This window comes from Bison bison, unplaced genomic scaffold (genome assembly GCF_000754665.1).
Source record: "Bison bison bison isolate TAMUID 2011002044 unplaced genomic scaffold, Bison_UMD1.0 scf7180017864259, whole genome shotgun sequence".
Lineage (NCBI taxonomy): Eukaryota > Metazoa > Chordata > Mammalia > Artiodactyla > Bovidae > Bison > Bison bison.
This window is the reverse complement of record NW_011494831.1, coordinates 4,312,095-4,330,898: the sequence shown is the minus strand read 5'-3', so window position 1 is coordinate 4,330,898 and position 18,804 is coordinate 4,312,095. Positions and strand designations below refer to the sequence as shown.

The following is an 18,804-nucleotide window of genomic DNA, read 5'->3' as shown; positions in this document are numbered from 1 at the left end:
AATTTTTTTTTTTTTTACTAATTTAAAATTATTTTTAATTGTAGCTAAAAAAAGCACATAGCATAAAATCTGTCACTATAACCATTTTTAAGTGCACAGTTCAGTAGAATTGTGTATATTTATATTGTCGTGCTGAGCTTCCCTGATGACTCAGAGGGTAAAGCGTCTGCTTGCAATGTGGAAGACCTGGGTTCAAGCCCTGGGTCGGGAAGATCCCCTGGAGAAGGAAATGGCAACCCACTCCAGTACTCTTGCCTGGAAAATGGACAGAGAAGCCTGGTGGGCTACAGTCCATGGGGTCACAGAGTTGGACACGACTGAGCGACTTCACTTAACTTTACTTTACATTGTCGTGCAGATTTCAAAGCCTTTCCTCTTGTGAAACTAAAACTATACCTATTAAACATCAACCCATTTCCTCTCCCCCTGCCCTGGCACCATACTACTTTCTGTTCCTATGAATTTGACACACTCATTACCTCCTGTAAGAAAATGGTTATACTGAGAATGCCATCCAGCTGCCTTCTCTGTGATCCATTGAGCATCACTTGGAGTTTTGCATCTTTTCAGTGTGATGATCTCAAGCAGAGATAGCATAGACCAGAAATGTGGATTTTTCTCTTTAGAATAATTTTCAGGAAAAAATTAAAAGAAGTTGCCCTCCTCTTGCCTTTCCTAAGAGGATGAAAAGAAGTTATGTCACCTTGTTCTCCAACTGACTCGTTAGGGGAGCTGCCACTGGCCTTGGTTTGGCCTGGCTTCGTGACTGATGAGAAAGGAGCCGCTGACTTTCACCCAGTCCTCTCAGGGAAACGGTAGAAATGGAGTCCGGTCACTCTGAGCAAAGCTAAGATGCATCCTTTTTGTGCAGGAGATTTCTCTTAGCGTCACTGAGACAAGCAGTTTTTTTTTTTTTGTATATCACAGTACAGGATCCTGGCTTGGTATTTGACTAGTGGACCACTTGGAGATCCAAGTGCAGCTTAGAAATGAGAAGCTGAAACGTCTGTAATCTAAAGCCTTAGAGAGAACCTCAACTCAACATGTTCTCTCTCGCGCAGAGCACCAGCCTCCCTACATCATTGCAGTGTTGCCTCGATATGTGGAAATCCGGACATTTGAGCCGAGGCTTCTGGTCCAGAGCATTGAACTGCAAAGACCCCGTTTCATTACTTCGGGCGGGTAAGGAATTCCTTTCTTTACTGTAGCTGCCATCTTGTTCCAAAATTTTAAAGTCATCTGGGTCATCATAAAACTGGCCCTCTCTTGCTAATCCTCTTATCCCTGTCTCCAGATCAAACATTATCTATGTGGCCAGTAATCACTTTGTCTGGAGACTCATTCCAGTCCCCATGGCGACCCAAATTCAACAGCTTCTCCAGGACAAGCAGTTTGAATTGGCTCTGCAGCTCGCAGTAAGTCTTGTTTCTGAGATTTGGGTGTGAGTTTGCCTTCCTCATCACTCTTCAAGGCAGGTGATTTTGGTTTAGATGTTCATGTTTTGCTTGGACTGGTGGAATAAGCACAGAACTGAAAGTCAGAGGGCTTGGATTCAGGATCAGACCCTGCCATAAAAGTATCTATGTTATGTAACTCTAAGTAATCTCACTGTCTCTATCAAATGTAGAATGAATGCCAGTTATACTAATAGTATTTCATAGAATTAATAGGACAGTGAAATAATTGAATAGATATGGTATGGCCTTGAAAAATTAAAGACAGACAGCAAAATAACAATCGTAACTGTCAAGGTTACAGTTTGGTTGAACGCAACAGCTCCAAAGCCTTCCAGAGTCCCTTTCACAAGTAGGCTCCTGGGCTTGGATAAGCAGGCCTTCCTTAGGGACTCTGAACCCACCTCAGGTTGCTGCCTGCGGCAGGGCCCCAGTCTTCAGGCTGTCACTCCGCTTGAATGTTCACATGGGATGCTACTCACGCTCTTGGCTGAGTAGTGACCGTGCTCTTGTTTCAGTGGTGCTCTTATTGCCAACATGCTTCTTGAAGATTGACTTTCAAGTCTTGCCTTATTCTTTAAAACATCCCTAGTGGTGATTATTGTCATCTCGAAAGAGTGGATTTGAATTTATTGAAACAACTGAAAGTCATCTTGAGCCTCACTTAGGCATTAATACCAGACAGTGCTAATTTACTAAGAGAAGCAATTGTTATGAAGGTAATAGTAGGAAAACTCAGTTTTTAGAGTATCTTATAAATTATTTCTGAAAGGGAAACAGTGATCATAAATTTTGGAATACAATGATTATAATCATATGTGGTGGATACTTTTGAAGAGGAACTTTTATTTTGGGTGTATAAGTTCTAGACTGAAAACAAAAATCCAGTCTTAATTACTTAGACACATTTACTATCCCATAGATTGTTTCTTTCTTGCGCCATTTAATTTTAGCATCTTACTGTTTTTTCCCCACTCATTTATTGCCCTAAATTATTTTTCATTTTTAAAATAATGAATACCCATAAACCCACCACCTAACCCCTCCGCAAAATAACTTCTGTAACCGGTACATCCCTCCCCATCCCATCCCTCTGGCTGTGCTCCAGACACAGCCATTATCCTAACTTTTGTGTTTTTTTGTTGTTCTATCGCTAAGTCATGTCCGACTCTTTGAGACCTCATGAACTGCAGCACACCAGGCTTCCCTGTCCTTCACCATCTCCCTGAGTTGGCTCAGATTCATGTCCATTGAGTCAATGATGCCATCCAACCATCTCATCCTGTCGTCCCCTTCTCCTCCTGCCCTCAGTCTTTCCCAGCATCAGGGTCTTTTCCAATGAGTTGGCTCTTCACATCAGGTTGCCAGAGTATTGGAGCTTCAGCTTCAACACCAGTCCTTCCAATGAATATTCAGGGTTGGTTTCCTTTAGGATTGACTGATCTCCTTGCTGTCCAAGGAACCTTCAAGAATCTTCTCCAGCACCATAGTTCGAAAGCATCAATTCTTGGGTGCTCAACCTTCTTTATGGTCCAACTCTCACACCCATACATGACTAATGGAGAAGGAAATAGCAAACTGCTTCAGTATTCTTGCCTTGAAAACCCCATGAACAGTATGAAAAGGCAAAAAGATATGACACTGAAAGATGAACCCCCCAGGTCAGTAGATGTCCAATATACTACTGAGGAAGAGCAGAGAAATTGCTCCAGAAAGAATGAAGAGGCTGAGCCAAATCGGAAATGATGCCCAGTTGTGGTTATATCTCTTGGTGAAAGTTAAGTCCAGTCCTGTAAAGAACAGTATTGCATAGGAACCTGGAATGTTAGGTCCATAAATCAAAGTAAATTAGATGTGGTCAAACAGGAAATGGCAATAGTGAACATCAACATTTTAGGAATCAGTGAACTAAAATGGACAGGAATGTTAGTTGCTCAGTTGTGTCCAACAATGGGAATGGGTGAATTTAATTCAGATGACCACTATACTACTGTGGGCAAGAATCCCTTAGAAGGAATGGAGTAGCCCTCATAGTCAACAAAAGAATCTGAAATACAGTACTTGATTGCAGTCCCAAAAATGACAGAATGATCTCGGTTCGTTTCCAAAGCAAACCATTCAGCATCACAGTAATCCAAGTCTGTGCCCCAACCACTAATGCCAAAGAAGATGAAATTGAACGGTTCTGTGAAGACCTATAAGACCTCCTAGAATTAATATCAAAAAGGATGTCCTTTTCATCATAGGGGACTGGAATGCAAAGGTAGGAAGTCAAGAGATACCTGGAGTAACAGACCAGTTTGGCCTTGGAGTATAAAGTGAAGCAGGGCAAAGGCTAACAGAGTTTTGCCAAGAGAATGCAAAATGGTCATATGAAACATCCTCTTTCAACAACACAAGCGACAGCTCTACACATGGACATCACCAGATGGTCCATACCAAAATCAGATTGATTATATTCTTTGCCGCCAAAGATGGAGAAGCTCCATACAGTCAGCAAAAACAAGACCTGGGGCTGACTGTGGCTCAGATCATCAGCTCCTTATTGCAAAATTCAGGCTCAAATTGAAGAAAGTAGGGAAAACCACTAGGCCATTTAGGTATGACCTAAATCAAATTCCTTATGATTATACAGTGGAGGTGATGACTAGAGTTAAGGGACTAGATCTGGTAGATAAGAGTGCCTGAAGAACTATGGACAGGGATTCATAACATTGTACAGGAGGTGGTAACCAAAACCATTCCCAAGAAAAAGAAATGGAAGAAGGCAAAGTGGTTGTCTCAGGAAGCCTTACGAGTAGCTGAGAAAAGAAGAGAAGCAAGGAAAGGAGAAAGGGAAAGGTATACCCAACAGAATGCAGAGATCCAGAGAATAGCAAGGAGAGAGAAGAAAGTCTTAAGTGAACCTTTGTGTTTATCATGCCCTTAAATTTTTTTTGATAGTATTTTACAAATATTTGTGTGCTTGAGTATGTGTCTAGTTTTTGAGCTTTATGAAAAGGGTATTATGTAGCACATGGCTTTTTTAGCATCCGTTTTTCTTAACAGGAATGTCTTCTCAGTGTTCTTTCTGCTGCTGGTTGTCTGTTTCATCTTCGGATGAAACAGAGAAGAAGAAAGTGGGTTTCCTTTTTTCCCTTCTCTTCTCTAGGCCTGTACTTACTAGGTGTTCTGCTCTATGACAGAAGAAGGTTGCTTGATGTCATCTTGGCTCTTGAGGAACCTGTCTTTCATTTAAATTAATCAGAGGACATACACGAAACTTTCAGAGGGCAGTTACATACTGAACTTTGCTATTAGGCCAGAAAAAGAATCCTAAGGTTGGACTCTTTAAAGATAGGTCAGACCAGGAGCTTGAAACAGGGAGAGTTACAGAGCCTGGGGAAGTTAGAAGTGAAAACAAGTGTGGAAACGAGTATTTCCAGGACACTTGGAGCCCATTCTGACTGGCACAGGAATAACCTAGGTAAGGAGACTGTGCCAGGCTTTGAGAGCCTTTAAAGCACCAAACAGAAGAGCTTAGCCCAAGCACAGCCACGTGCCGATGGTGGCCTGGATTAGGGTGACAGCAACAGAAGAGGAAAAGAAAGGAAGGGAAAACGTGGAGAGACATTTTGAAGGAAGAAGTTAAATGTGGTAAAGATTGGCTAAGAAGGATAGAAGAGGCTAAGAAGGATAGAAGAGGGGGAAGGTTAAAGGAAGAAACAGAGATATTTGGCTTATACTGTGAACAGGACTGTGAACATCATGCCAGCTATGGTCAACATCTTCTGTCCTGTGAGCACGCCATGCTCTCTGTCATTTTAGGGTCTTGCACATGTGCTGTCCTCTTGGCCTCAGATGCCCTCCCCTCCCCATCTGTCACCTGCCACCCTCACCTGGCCAGCTCCAGCTCGTCGTTTGTGTCTCAGCTTACATTCCTCCTGGGAACCTTCCTGAACCCACTGTTCACACTGGGCTGACCTGAACACCTCGCCCACGTGGTTCTATCGTCACTCACTCTGCTTTGTTTCAGTTTTTCTTCTCTAAACCCTAAACTTCATTCAGATTTCACTAAGTTTTCCCATTAATTGTCCCCTTTTCTGTTCCAGGTTCAAATCCAGAAATCACAGGGATTTAGGTGTCACACATTCTTAGTGTCCTCTGACCTGTGGAAATTTCTTAGTTTTCCCTTGTTTTTCATGATCCTGACAGTTTTCAGGAGTACTGGTCAGGTATTTTGTAGAAGTCCTAATGTGTTTTCATTGCATAGTTACTTATGATTAGACTGTAAGGGCAATCTGTGGGTCAGAGCCACGTGACTGCTTTGTACCCTCTGGCATATACATGTTCCAGCATATCGTCTGATACCTGGTAGATACTAAAAAAATGTTGGTTGAGTGAGTGAGCACCTCCCTATTCTACTCTCTTTTTAGGAAATGAAAGATGATTCCGACAGTGAAAAGCAGCAACAGATCCATCACATCAAGAACTTGTATGCCTTCAACCTCTTCTGCCAGAAGCGTTTTGATGAGTCCATGCAAGTCTTTGCTAAACTTGGCACAGGTAACAAGCGGGTATGGCCTCGGGATGAGGAACTACACTCAGGGAGGGGAAACTGGAAAGAATGGGGAGAAATGATATCAGACTTCTGAGAATGCGGAAAGTTAACCTCATCTAGATTGATCTTTGTACTTAACAGGATCCTGTGGGTGGCCATGTGACTATATATTTACAGCCCTGATCTTATGACTCTGGTTTCATTCACATACACAGACTTCCAGTTTTCCAGGATGCTTTGCCCTTGCCATTAGAGGAAGGTAACAGAAAGTCACTGGAGACAACAGACGTGTATTTTGTCATCTAGTAATCAGATTATTGACTGCAGTTCTAGACAAAAGTCACTGACCTGAGCTTAGTAGGATACAACAGTAGGTTTTTTTTTTTTTTTTGGCTACGCTGGGTCTTTGTTGTGGTGTGCAGGCTTCTTCTAGTTGCAGCACACAGGCTTCTCTAGGGCTGCTTGAATGTCCTTATGCAGAGTGACTGGCTTTTCCTGGAGTTGGTGATCCAAGAGACCTAGCCAGAAGTCTTAGTGCCTTTTAGGGTGATCACTTCTCCCCATGTTCTGTTGATGTACAAGGGCTTTCCAAGTTAGGGTAAGGGAACACACAAGGGAACCTCATGGGGGAGGAGTATCAACATTATGTAAAAGAAGCGTGTCAGATTGAGTATATGTTGGTGTGTGCCATACTGCTTGTCATCCTTAAATCTGTTTCTCAAGATCAAAGGAATCTGATTGGCCAGGATTAGATTTTCCCCTTTATTTATATTATTCTCTTGTCATCATGTCTGTTGCCCATTAATCAAATGAAATCCTATGTTTTTTTAAACCAATCTGTGTGAATTAATTTTATATAATCAACCTATTATCTTCTGCCATATATGCTACCAGTGTATTCCATAGCCTATTGCCTGGTGTTTTTGTTTTACTAATATTCCTTATACACACACACACACACACACACACACTCTTCTTATTTTTTAAGTCTAGTGATCTTTTCAGCTTCACTGTCTTATCAGGTTTTCCTTTTACTTCTTTACTTTTAGTGAGTTAATGAATTTTCATTTTTAATTCTATATATATCTTAGAATAGCGTCGTGCAATCATTATAATGTTTAGTGTTCAAAATATATGTGTATAGCTTGAGTTTTTGTAAACTTAAGAGTCATTTTAAAAAAAAGTCAATCTGGAACTTATTTTGCTGTAGTGATAGTCTTGTTTTAGTTTCTCTCTAAATTGCTGTGCTTCTATCTGGGGAATCATGTTCACCTTCCATGTAGATCCTACCCATGTGATGGGCCTGTACCCAGACCTGCTGCCCACAGACTACAGGAAGCAGCTGCAGTATCCTAACCCACTGCCTGTGCTGTCTGGGGCTGAGCTGGAGAAGGCTCACTTAGCTCTAATTGACTACCTGACACAGGTAGGTGTGATCCCAAAGCATATGGAAGAGTTCACCTGGGAGTTTCAGTACCTGCTTCTCTATGGCAGGGAAGGGGGAGGCTTCTTTAACGCCACAGATGTTCCAGAAGTGAACACTGTAGAAGTCTGAGGGGGGTGCATTTTTTCTGTTTCACCTCCTTGCTTAACTGTAGAATGCACATTTTGCTAAGTCACTTCAGTCTTTGCAGCCCCAAGGACTGTAGCCTGCCAGGCTCCTCTGTCCATGGAATTCTCCAGGCAAGAATACTGGACCGGGTTGCCATTTCTTCCTCCACAGATCTTTCCAGCCCAGGGATTGAACCCGTGTCTCTTAGGTCTCCTGTATTGGCTGTTGGGTTATAACAATAGAATAGAGCTCTTTTTTGCCAAATCCCAGTACCAGGAAGCATACTCAGTTCCTGGTAGATTCACACTAAGCTCTTATAGGAACTAAAAAGAGAAAAGTTTAATTGATTGAAAAGAATAAGCGTTTTAAAGAAACTTTGGGGGAACAGTTATATTTTAGGGAAAAAAATACCTGCTCTATGCAGAAAACTTGGGAAACACAGAAAAGTATAAAATAAAAATAAAAAATCGCTTATTGCTCTACCAGAGAAAAGTAATTAACATTTTAGTGTTGTCCTTCTAGAGTTTAATATATACTTGTGAATAATTTTTGTTTATTTATTTATCGGATTTTTTAAATTGCAAATGGATATCAAGATATATACTGTTTTATGGCTTACTTTTAAAGCATTTAGCCATATATTAGGAAAGTCCTTCCCTGTCATTAAGTATTCTTCTATAACATGTTTTGTTAGAGGGAGTACTTAGACTTAAATTATTTTCACTTTACTGTTACAGGCAGATAAGTGAAATTTTCAGATCAGCACTAAAACTAATATCTCCATTGAAGTCTCTGAACCCTAAATTTCCGTGCTTAAGGCTGTTATTTCTTTCCTATGCACCCATTCAGAGTCAGTTGTTATTCAGTCTCTAAGTCATGTCCTACTCTTTGCAACCGTGTGGACTGCAGCATGCCAGGCTTCCCTGTCCTTCACTATCTCCTGGAGTTTGCTCAAATTCATGTCCACTGAGTTGGTGATGCTATCTAACCATGTCATCCTTTCTGACTCAGAGTCAGAGAACTTATTAAAATTTTTTCCCATAAGTGTTCTGCAGACTTGTAAGGGGTGTCCTGGAGGGGCATAAGTATTGCTAGGAAAATTGTAAGCCAGCTACCCACTACCTGCTTCTGGGTCAGTGGGTGTCCCACAGGTCCACTCAGGCATCTGTCATCTTGGCACTTGCTTGACATTGGGCTCCATGGTTGGCTGGCAGCCTGCAAAGAGCACACCAGCTTGCCTCTCTCTGCACACTGCACAGTCCATGAGCCAAGTGAAAAAGGTTCCTGGGGCAGAAAGTGTCCCAAGCATGTAGCATCACAGAAGACCCTCTATTTCCAATATCTTAGCTTTAGGACCCCAAGTACAGTCTTCCCCGACCTTCTCCACTGAGTTTGGAATGTGTGGAGGTAATTGACATCAGCCTTGTGCCAGAGAGATGGTAGAATAAATAAGACCATGGGCATTCCAGACACAAAATAGTACAAATTGAATGATTCCATTATATGCAGTTCTAGAAAGCATGCATTCTCAGTCGCTAAGTCAGTCTGACTCTTTGCCATCCCATGGACTGTAGCTCACCAGGTTCCTCTGCTCATGGGATTTTCCAGGCAAGAATACTGGAGTGAGCCCTCCTCCAAGGGATCTTCCCAACTCAGGGATCAAACCTGTGTCTCCTGCATTGGCAGGTGGATTCTCTACCACTGAGCCACCTGGAAAGCCCATTTGAAGTTCTAAAATAGAGAAAGAGTAATCATTAGTGATAGAAATCAGATCAGTTATATAGGGAGTGGGTGAGATTCTTTGGGAGGAGCACAAGGGAACTTTAAAGGGTAGTAGAAATGTTTTGTTCCTTGATTGGGGTGGTGGCTACATGCATGTATATATCTGTCAAAGTGCATCTGATAGTATACTTTTCAGGGGTACATTTTATTGTATATAACTCATACCTCAATAAAGTTGATTTAAAAAAAATAAAAACAAGCCCTTTGGAATCCGACCCTAATTTGAAGTCAGCCTCTGTTACTAATGAGGTAGCTAACATCTGTGCCTTGGGTTCTTTGCTTATAAAATGGGGCTAATAATACCTGTATTTGTTTTAGATTTAAAATAGGATAAATCTATAAACTGCATGACACAGTGCCTGGTGTGTAGTAAATAGTAGATCATTGTTACTGTATCTGGTGATTTGGTAGGCATCTTATTTTTGATCCCTGATAAATGCCAATGTGGGATCAGGGTGGATAGGTGTGAGCTGATTTGAAGGTATTTTGAAGTGCCTGATAGCTCAGATGATAAAGGAAGTTTTAAGCCTGGCCTTGACCCTGCATTTTTGCCCTTGGCAGAAACGCAGCCAATTGGTAAAGAAGCTGAATGACTCTGATCACCAGTCTAGCACCTCCCCTCTCATGGAAGGGACTCCTACCATCAAATCCAAGAAGAAGCTGCTGCAGATCATTGACACCACCCTGCTCAAGTGCTACCTTCATGTGAGTTTTCCCAGCACTCGGCTCCCTGCCATCCTCTCTCTTCCCTAGCCCGGGGTCCCTGCCACTAGTAAGAGTGAAGTATTTGCTCTTAGGAACCACCTACTCTTGACCTGAGCTTCTTAGAATTGAGGGCTTAAGACGAGATGTTGACCCAGAATCTTAGAGTGGGCTGGTCTTCTCTGCCAAGACTGGGGTTGGTGCTACAAGGTGAATAGGGACAGTGCCCCAAAGAAAATTTCCCCTTTCTTTCCCCTCTTACCCCTCCCCCACCCCCACACTCTTACAAAATGTTGTGTGAAAGAGCATAAAGGCTATGAAAGCTCCTACCTGTAGTCCTGGAAAGGTTGTTTGCTCTCTCTTGCTTGTGTAGCATGCCTGGTGTTTCAGCCTGAAGCAGGCCTGGGCTGAGGGAGGAAGGGCCTCCCCAGGAAGTAGTTTCTGCTGAAGTCCTGCCTCTCCTGCAGACGAACGTGGCCCTGGTGGCCCCCTTGCTGCGTCTGGAGAACAATCACTGCCACATCGAAGAGAGCGAGCACGTGCTGAAGAAGGCTCACAAGTACAGCGAGCTGATCATCCTGTACGAGAAGAAGGGGCTCCACGAGAAAGGTGACCGGGGCAGGGGTCATCCGTGATTAGAGGGTCTCTTGTATTTTGTCTGGGGGAAGCCTACTGAGGTGTTTGTTGTGGAATCACGTCTGGCTGCTCACCGCTTGAAAAATCAATACACGAGAGAGAGGCAAATGTTACAAAGGAAAGTTGCTTTTAATGAGAATGCTGGCAATCTGGGGAGATGGTGGAGTGCCCCAAAAACCACATGTGAAGATTTTCAAAGCTCAGCCATGAAAGCTTTTAAAAGGAAAAAGGGATGTAATCGGTTACTCATTGGGATAGGGAGTCAGAGTCCCCCCTATCCCCTACTGTGTGTGGGCTTGTCGACTTCTTGTGATTTTTCTTTAGCTACCATCTTGTTCACAGGGTTACTGAAGGGGAAGCTAGGGAGGAGATCTGGTCATCTGTTTTTACTTAGTCTTCATTTCTACTTCTTTGAAAGAAACAAGTTAGGCAAAGTACTTTGTGATCACAAGATTTGAAAGGTGGGCGAGGGCTGGAAATAAGTAAGCGTATAGGTGCCTGGTTTAACATTAGTGACAAGACAAAGGGGCCTGCTGCAAAGACCTCTTTCCCGCTGAAAACTGTGTACAGTGTGATGACTCTCCAAGGAGATATACCTTCTGGAAGGAGCTCATGACCTTATTCTTGGGCTTCATGGCCAGCTCTGCAGGTGCTGGTGGACCAGTCCAAAAAAGCAAATTCCCCTCTGAAAGGCCATGAGCGGACAGTGCAGTACCTGCAACATCTGGGTGAGTCCAGCTCGTGGAAGGGGCAAGGGGAGGGGATTGTGTTCAAGTGAACCTGACCTCTCTCCCTTCCTGATTCTGGCTGGTCAGTCCCCTCCCTTCCTTGTGTTCACCCAGCTGGGTTCCTCCTGGGGTGAAAGTACCCCCAGTGGTGGAACCACAACAGCCCCTTGGTGTGTAGCCAGTCTGGTAGGTCCAAGCATCTCTGAGTGACTGGACAGAGCTAACTTCACTGGATGATAAATCCTGGGCAACCTGGGTACCTGCCTTCCTGGTCCTGTGGGCAGAGTGGGTGGACTTCACCTGCTGACAAGTCTTCCTTTTCCCTCTAGGCACAGAAAATCTGCATTTAATTTTTTCCTACTCGGTGTGGGTGCTGAGAGACTTCCCAGAGGATGGTCTGAAGGTAGATCACGGAGCCCCTTGGATTTATTGGGTACCACGGTTGGTTCTGACTGTATTTTAGACAGTTGTGGGTGGAGGGCTAGGAAGGGTTTGTGCACTTCTCTGGTGTTTCCAAGACTGGAACACATGGGACAGCAGTGGAGTGCAGTAGAAAGAGCCTGGTGCAGACGCCAGGAGACCTAGTCTGCCCCACACCGACTGGCCACAGGTGCTCTTCCCGCCTCGTTGTCTGTCCATGTGACCCTACGCTTGTGTGCATGTATGTTTGGAAGGATTGCCATCAGGTGGTTCTGCTGCTGGAACTCAGGTTTTATTCCAACAGATATTTACTGAGGACCTCCCAGAGGTGGAGTCTCTGCCACGAGACCGAGTGCTGGGCTTCTTAGTGGAGAATTTTAAGGGTCTGGCTATTCCGTATCTGGTAAGATATTTTTTGATCTGAACTAATAAGTTTCGATCAAACCCAGGACCTATGACTATAAGAGACAGTGATTAGCCAGTTCAGATTAGGGTTTGTGTCCCTTGGGGATTGGAAGGACTGTAAAGAAGAGGGTTCTTTTAGTCTCCTCTGAAGACAGCCCAGTAGACCAAGCTGGAGATGGCACTTTTTGATGCTACCTTCTAAACCTAGGTGACGTACAGAGAGATAAAAGAGGAGAGAACATGTTGGAGAAAAACATACCAGAGCCACATTTGTACAGCCAGACTTGACTGTGACCACAGGATGACCAAATCAGTCCTAAGTACCAAAATGTAAATATTTAACCTTAATTACATGGGCTGATTTGGATGATTATGAGACAGAATTAATAAAGGAGCTTAGATTGGAAATTGAGATGCTAATTCGTGATATTGCTGGGTTGTAGAACTGTCCCATGGTAATCTTAATTAGGGGACAGTCTGGATGGGACCTTTTGGGCCTTAAAGATGTGAGGGAGCCTGGGCGAATGGGCTGGGCCACGCCATGCCACAGCATGGAGGCACCAGGCAGACCATTCTCGCCCCAGGAACATGTCATCCACGTTTGGGAGGAGACTGGCTCTCGGTTCCACAACTGCCTGATCCAGTTGTACTGCGAGAAGGTGCAAGGTCTGATGAAGGAGTATCTCCTGTCCTTCCCCGCAGGTACCAGTTTTCAGCATGCGGGGTGGCCCCAGGCCTTAGCGGTGAGCTGGGACCCGAGGGGGCCATGGGTGGGGTAGAGAAGCAGACTTTCTCTGCAGGCCCAGGTGGGCAGGAAGAGCCTCAGAGGCACCAAGGCAGCTAAGTGACCCCACAGGTGAGACTTGGGGGCTGGTGTCTGGATCTGGGCATCTCTGAGCCTTCCTGGGCATCACCTATGGAGGAGGGGGAGTAGATCTGTATGCAGAGTGACAGCTGTGCTGATACGGAACAGATTTGTCTATCAGAAAGCTTCTCTAAGCAGCTTGGTGGGTTTTTTTTTTCCTCAAGCTGATGTTTTGGGGCCATACAGAGACCATAAACTAAGAGAAGGCCAACTGGAAAGCATCACGGAGGCCCTTTCTAATCATGGTGGTGACATCATTGAACCCCATCCCCTTCATTTTTTCTTGATGACACCACACATTGCTGCCCAACAGCATCCTTTCATGTTGAGCATGGTTTCCTTTAAAGGCAAAGCTCCAGTCCCTGCTGGTGAGGAGGAAGGAGAGCTGGGAGAATACCGACGGAAGCTCCTTATGTTCCTGGAAATTTCCAGCTACTATGACCCAGGCCGGCTCATCTGTGATTTTCCTTTTGATGGTGGGTATCTTTAGCCACTTTAGCAAAAGATAATGCAAAATGGATCCTTCCCTTATACCAGTTCCCCAACCCTCCCAAAAGTTGGGCCTGGGAAAAACCATGTGTTTCAGGCCGGTGCTCCTATTCTGTCCTCTCTGAAGACTCACTTTTGAACCATGATTATGAGAAGTCTCTTTTGGGTGTGAACCACATGCTAATTGTTAGCCAGGTTGAAACCTATTCGTTGCTTCAGTACATGTTCTTGGCCAAGTTCCATGTTTAGCAATTTCTGTAATCTGGAATAATTTGTCTGAAAAAGACACATCTGGCTGATGTATAAGCTCCATGAGAGCAGAGACCAGGTGTCTGCTTCCCTTAGCTGAAGCGCCTGGCACATTGTAGGTGCTTATTATGCATTTAGCTGATCATCAAGTATTGTTCTCCCATTTATAAATGATCACAGGAAAAGATGAGATAAAGTACCACCTAAAATAGTCCTCTTCCTCCTCACTTTTAAAAATTTTAGTAATTTTCTCCTTGAAAAGAATCCCTGTCATTCCTCTAATAGCTTAGCCCCTGGCCTTGGGCTTGCCTGGTCATGATGATGGTTTCTTCCACTCTTTTCCCCCCACAGGCCTCTTGGAAGAACGTGCTCTCCTGCTGGGACGCATGGGGAAACATGAACAAGCTCTCTTCATCTACGTCCACGTCCTGAAAGACACGAGGATGGCTGAAGAGTACGTTGACCCTGCCGTCCCACCTCCCAGGGGTGTAAAAGAGGCGCTGCAGAGAGATGAGAGGTTGAGAAAGCCGCCCCTACACTTGCAGCTGAAGCGAGGTCACCTCGTGTGCTGGCCCCCGATTGTGCTGTCATTGGGCTACTCACTCAGGCAGCATCCATGCCCTCTACACGTGAGCTTGTCTGATCACTCTCTCCCTTACAGGTACTGCCACAAGCATTATGACCAAAACAAAGATGGCAACAAAGATGTAAGTAGTCGGCCCCAGGGCGCACACGGGCATTGCACTGCCCCTCTTAGCATAGCCAGCGCCCTCTGGTTTGGGCCACAGGTGCACTGGCAGGAATTGCTGACATAAGACAGGGCATGGGTTAGGGCCCTGATGGATTTTGCCCACACGTGCTGAGAGAGCGGCAAGGTGACCGCAGTCTTGGTTTGCTCGGGGTGGTTCTGGCTTGGTCTGTTGTCATCCGTGTGATTATTTGTAGTGCCCCTGCCACTTTACTCTTAAAACAGTCTCAACTTGTACAAAAAATTTCCTGGCCAGCCTGTTGAGAAGGAACATCTGATGGTTCTTACAGTGTGCCCATGTGTGCTCTGCATAAATTCCGTGTGGATCTGTCAATGTGTAGAGAGATTTTTGATGGCCATTGTTTGGCAGTGGTTGGGGGGGTGGGGTTTGCTACCCGAATCTAGGAGGTAGAGGCCAGAGTTGCTGCTTATCGATGTACAGCACAGCCCAGAATGTTGAGAAACACTAGTGTGGGTCCAGTAGGAGATGCAGCATCTCATCTCGGGCTCATCTGCATCGGCTTATACGTGACAAGGTCTCAGCCTTCAAAGCCAAAGGAAATGAGGGGTCTCTTGGAGTCATTTTGTTAGCAGTATAATGCTAAACAATACAAGGCATTTGATATTTTTTTTCTCTCAGAAAGAACACGATCTTTAACTTTTAAAATATTTTATTTCTCTTTATTTGACTGCACCGGGTCTTAGTTGTTGCACTTGGGGTCTTTGATCTTCACTGCAGCATGCAGGATCTTTTGTTGTGGCTTATGAACTCTTAGTTGCAGCATGTGTGACCTAGTTCCCTGACCAGGGATCAAACTTGGGCCCTCTGCATTGGGAGTTTGGCGTCTTAGCCACTGGACCGCCCAGGAGGTCCCACACAATCTTTAATTTTTGACATCTTCAGTCAACGGACTTTACAAAATTTATTAAAAGGTGAAAAATGCTGCGTTTTAAAGTTCCTCCAGACCAGCCCTCTTGCCTTTAGGTGTGGTCACGCTGAGGGTTTGGGGAGGGTTGCTGCCGGCCTGATGCGTGCATGGCTTGTTGTGTATGAGACAGGTGTATCTGTCCCTGCTCCGGATGTACCTGTCGCCCCCCAGCGTGCACTGCCTGGGGCCGATCAAGCTGGAACTGCTGGAGCCACAAGCCAACCTCCAGGCCGCCCTGCAGGTCCTAGAGCTGCACCACAGCAAGCTGGACACCACCAAGGTCAGCAGCTCTCCTCGCAGAGATGGAGGGCGCATGTGGGGAGCGTGGAACCACAGGAGGGGCTGGCAGGAGGGACGGGGGTTTGAGGGCTCCGCGACGTCAGGCGTTTTCTCAGTCTCACTCCTGTCCCACCTCTCCCTGTTCCCGTCTCTCTTCCCGTCCCCAGGCCATCAACCTGCTGCCCGCGAACACTCAGATTAACGACATACGCATCTTTCTGGAAAAGGTCTTAGAAGAGAATGCACAGAGGAAACGGTTCAACCAAGTGCTCAAGAACCTTCTCCATGCAGAGTTCCTGAGGGTATGAGCCTTCCAGATGCGAGTGAAGGCTTGTACTTTTCAGTGTGAGGCCATTACCATGTCCCCTGAGACAGAGGCAGAGCTTGGTGCTTTTTAACTCTGTGGCTCAAACTGATCGGTAACCAGCTGGGCACGTAGCTATGGGTGTTTCAGTTAGGGAGCCCCTGTGGGCTGGGAGGTGAGGCAGTGCCAGCCCCTCCTCCTGTCCTGCCTGCCAGACAGTGGGACCTCCCCCCCAATCTCTCTGCTCCCAGGTCCAGGAAGAGCGCATCCTGCACCAGCAGGTGAAGTGCATCATCACAGAGGAGAAGGTGTGCATGGTGTGTAAGAAGAAGATTGGGAACAGGTGAGCCTCACCCATAGCTTGCTCAGGGTAGATTTCAGCCCCTTAACCCCAGAGGAGAGAGCAGCTGAGGGCTATCTGGGCCGCTTTTAGTACTTGAGCCTCCAGAGGGCAGGCCATGTTTTCTGGTGTGTCTGTGGGGTGGGGTGCTTTGAGAATTTAAAGGCCTGAAATGTGTAGCATGGGGCTCTTGACTTCTTGCTCATAAAGCCCTTTCCCTCTGGCTGCTTCACAGTGACATGTACCACGGGGTGTGTGAGAGCTGTATGTGGCCAGGAGGTCCTTATCTTTTAAGGATACACCTCTGAAAGAAGAAAAAGGTCTTTCAACCTGCTGCCTCATGACCTGAGTAAAATCCTAAAGCAGCATCATTCTGTTTTAAGGCATATACTCTAGTTCGTGCCCCTTCCTCCAAGGAAGAGTGATTTGTCCTTTTACTTCTATGGCTGGAAGAATGCTTCCCTTCAGAAAGACCCACTGCCCATTGTTAGAGTTAGCCCAAAATTTGTTCTGAAGGGCAGTTGGCGCTCAGTAAACTGCTGCTGAGCCAGGCTGGTGCATTGCCCTGTCTGGCTGTGTATTACACACTGATGGCAGTAGGAAATATCCCCTGCTACTAGAGTGTCATGCCAAGTGGAGGAAGTCAGAAAGAGAAAGCCAAGTGCCACTTAAACGTGGAATCGAAAATCTGGCACAAATGAACTTACCTACAAGACAGAAATAGACCCACAGACACAGAGATCAGGCTTGTGGCTGCCAAGAGGAAGGGTGACTAGGATTTGGGGTTGGTAAATGCAAACTATTATATTCAGGATGGATAAACAAGGTCCTCGCGTATGGCACAGTGAGCTATATCCAGTTTCCTGGCTTAAACCATAATGGAAAAGAATATAAAAGAAGGTGTATATGTGCATAGCTCAGTCACTTTGCTATACAGCAGAGATGGGTACATTATAAATTAACTATATTTCAGTAAATTATTTTTTAATTTAATAAATTTAAAAAAAAATCCCCATGCAATTGAATGGTGTGGACCTCATCCTTTGTTTGGATATGTGACCGAGATGGTGGCCACACTGCTCTTTATGGTTAGAGTAGGTAGCTTCTGGGGTGGCTCCTGGTAAGGTGCCTTTTCCAGTAAGAACTTGTATTCTCTTAGAGGCAGCCCTCACTCCCAGGTCATTTTCCTTCCCTGCAGCGCATTTGCAAGATACCCCAATGGGGTGGTCGTGCATTACTTCTGCTCCAAAGAGGTCAACCCGGCTGACACCTGAGCCCAGCAGGCCGAGGACTGAGCAGCGGACAGCTCGGCTACCCCAGAGGGGAGAGCCCCGGCCTTGGGAATCGGGACTGCTGCCACCGCTGGGAGTCTCCCTGTTTGGACACTGGCTACCTTGAGCCCTGGAACATTTCTGAATTATTCAGACTTGTGTTCTGATGTTGCCAGATTTTTGATAGAAAAAGAAATTAGTTACACCTTTTATACCATTATGTTGCAGGCAATTTCAGAGAATTGGATACCTGCTTGGACAGGAAGAGATGGGAAAGGCACCATCCTGCGTTTGCATTCCAGTCACCCAAATATGGAAACTGTCAAGTGTCTGTAACCCTCCTGGGGGTTGTTTATTCAGTTTTCTGTTAGGATGTGCATAGGACTTCACAGGAGCCTTCAGCTTGGCTGCCTGGAGTCCCTTGAGCAGAGAAGCCCCAGAGCCCCTCTGACTGCAGAGGCCGGATGGGTCCGCCCTCTAGGTAACGCTGGTCACTTTGTAGTTGCTGACCCTGCATCCCCTCACCAGTGTCCTCCATCAGCTCTTGATTTTTCAGTCTCCTTCTCTTTCTATTTATTTTCTTCCTTTATCTCTCCCCTCACTGCTCCACCCAGGCTTTCTCTCCCATTCTCCTGATACCAGGAATTTTGAACAAGGTAAAATGAGAAGCAAGAGGAATTCCTGATTTCTAGGAATACATTGATAACTGACTGTCACATGTGTTGTAAATAGAACCTCCTTGGACTGTACACTCCATGCCCAGAAGCTTAGAAGAGCATCGCTCTCAGGGCAGAGTATGACAGTAGCTTTCAGGGTGGGCTGCCCTGGGTATCTGCCTCTTGGCAGATGTCTGCAGAGGCTCCTGCTCCAGGTTCATCCTCCAGCCCCCCCAGGGCAGGTTGGTTTAGGCTTGCTGAGCAGAGTGCTTCGTGCTTTGGGCGCCTTTCTCTTTCCAGCCCATGTCATCCACCCACTTTGGCCTGACCATTGTTCTTCAGCTTTGTTTTGCAAGGGTTGGAGGATTGCGCTGGGACATGGATGGTAGGGGGATCCCTGCTGCACACAGGAAACGATCAGATCAGAAACTGACAATGATAACGTTGGGTGTGCT

The 18,804-nt window shown here is 45.5% G+C and overlaps 1 protein-coding gene across 1 annotated transcript in view; it reads left to right on the top strand.

Moving 5' to 3' along the window:
- Positions 1-18,409, top strand: part of VPS39 (vacuolar protein sorting 39 homolog (S. cerevisiae)) — a 45,859-nt gene extending 27,450 nt beyond the window's left edge. The window contains exons 9-25 of the mRNA XM_010848012.1: positions 1,062-1,182; positions 1,295-1,415; positions 5,870-5,999; positions 7,278-7,420; positions 9,890-10,033; positions 10,498-10,639; positions 11,308-11,394; positions 11,724-11,797; positions 12,119-12,217; positions 12,804-12,921; positions 13,432-13,560; positions 14,174-14,276; positions 14,484-14,529; positions 15,630-15,779; positions 15,946-16,080; positions 16,334-16,425; positions 17,621-18,409. Of these exons, the coding sequence (XP_010846314.1) occupies positions 1,062-1,182; positions 1,295-1,415; positions 5,870-5,999; positions 7,278-7,420; positions 9,890-10,033; positions 10,498-10,639; positions 11,308-11,394; positions 11,724-11,797; positions 12,119-12,217; positions 12,804-12,921; positions 13,432-13,560; positions 14,174-14,276; positions 14,484-14,529; positions 15,630-15,779; positions 15,946-16,080; positions 16,334-16,425; positions 17,621-17,696 (1,910 nt within the window). The 3' untranslated portion in view covers positions 17,697-18,409. The remainder of the gene's footprint in view (positions 1-1,061; positions 1,183-1,294; positions 1,416-5,869; positions 6,000-7,277; positions 7,421-9,889; positions 10,034-10,497; positions 10,640-11,307; positions 11,395-11,723; positions 11,798-12,118; positions 12,218-12,803; positions 12,922-13,431; positions 13,561-14,173; positions 14,277-14,483; positions 14,530-15,629; positions 15,780-15,945; positions 16,081-16,333; positions 16,426-17,620) is intronic.
- Positions 18,410-18,804: the final 395 nt, after the last annotated feature.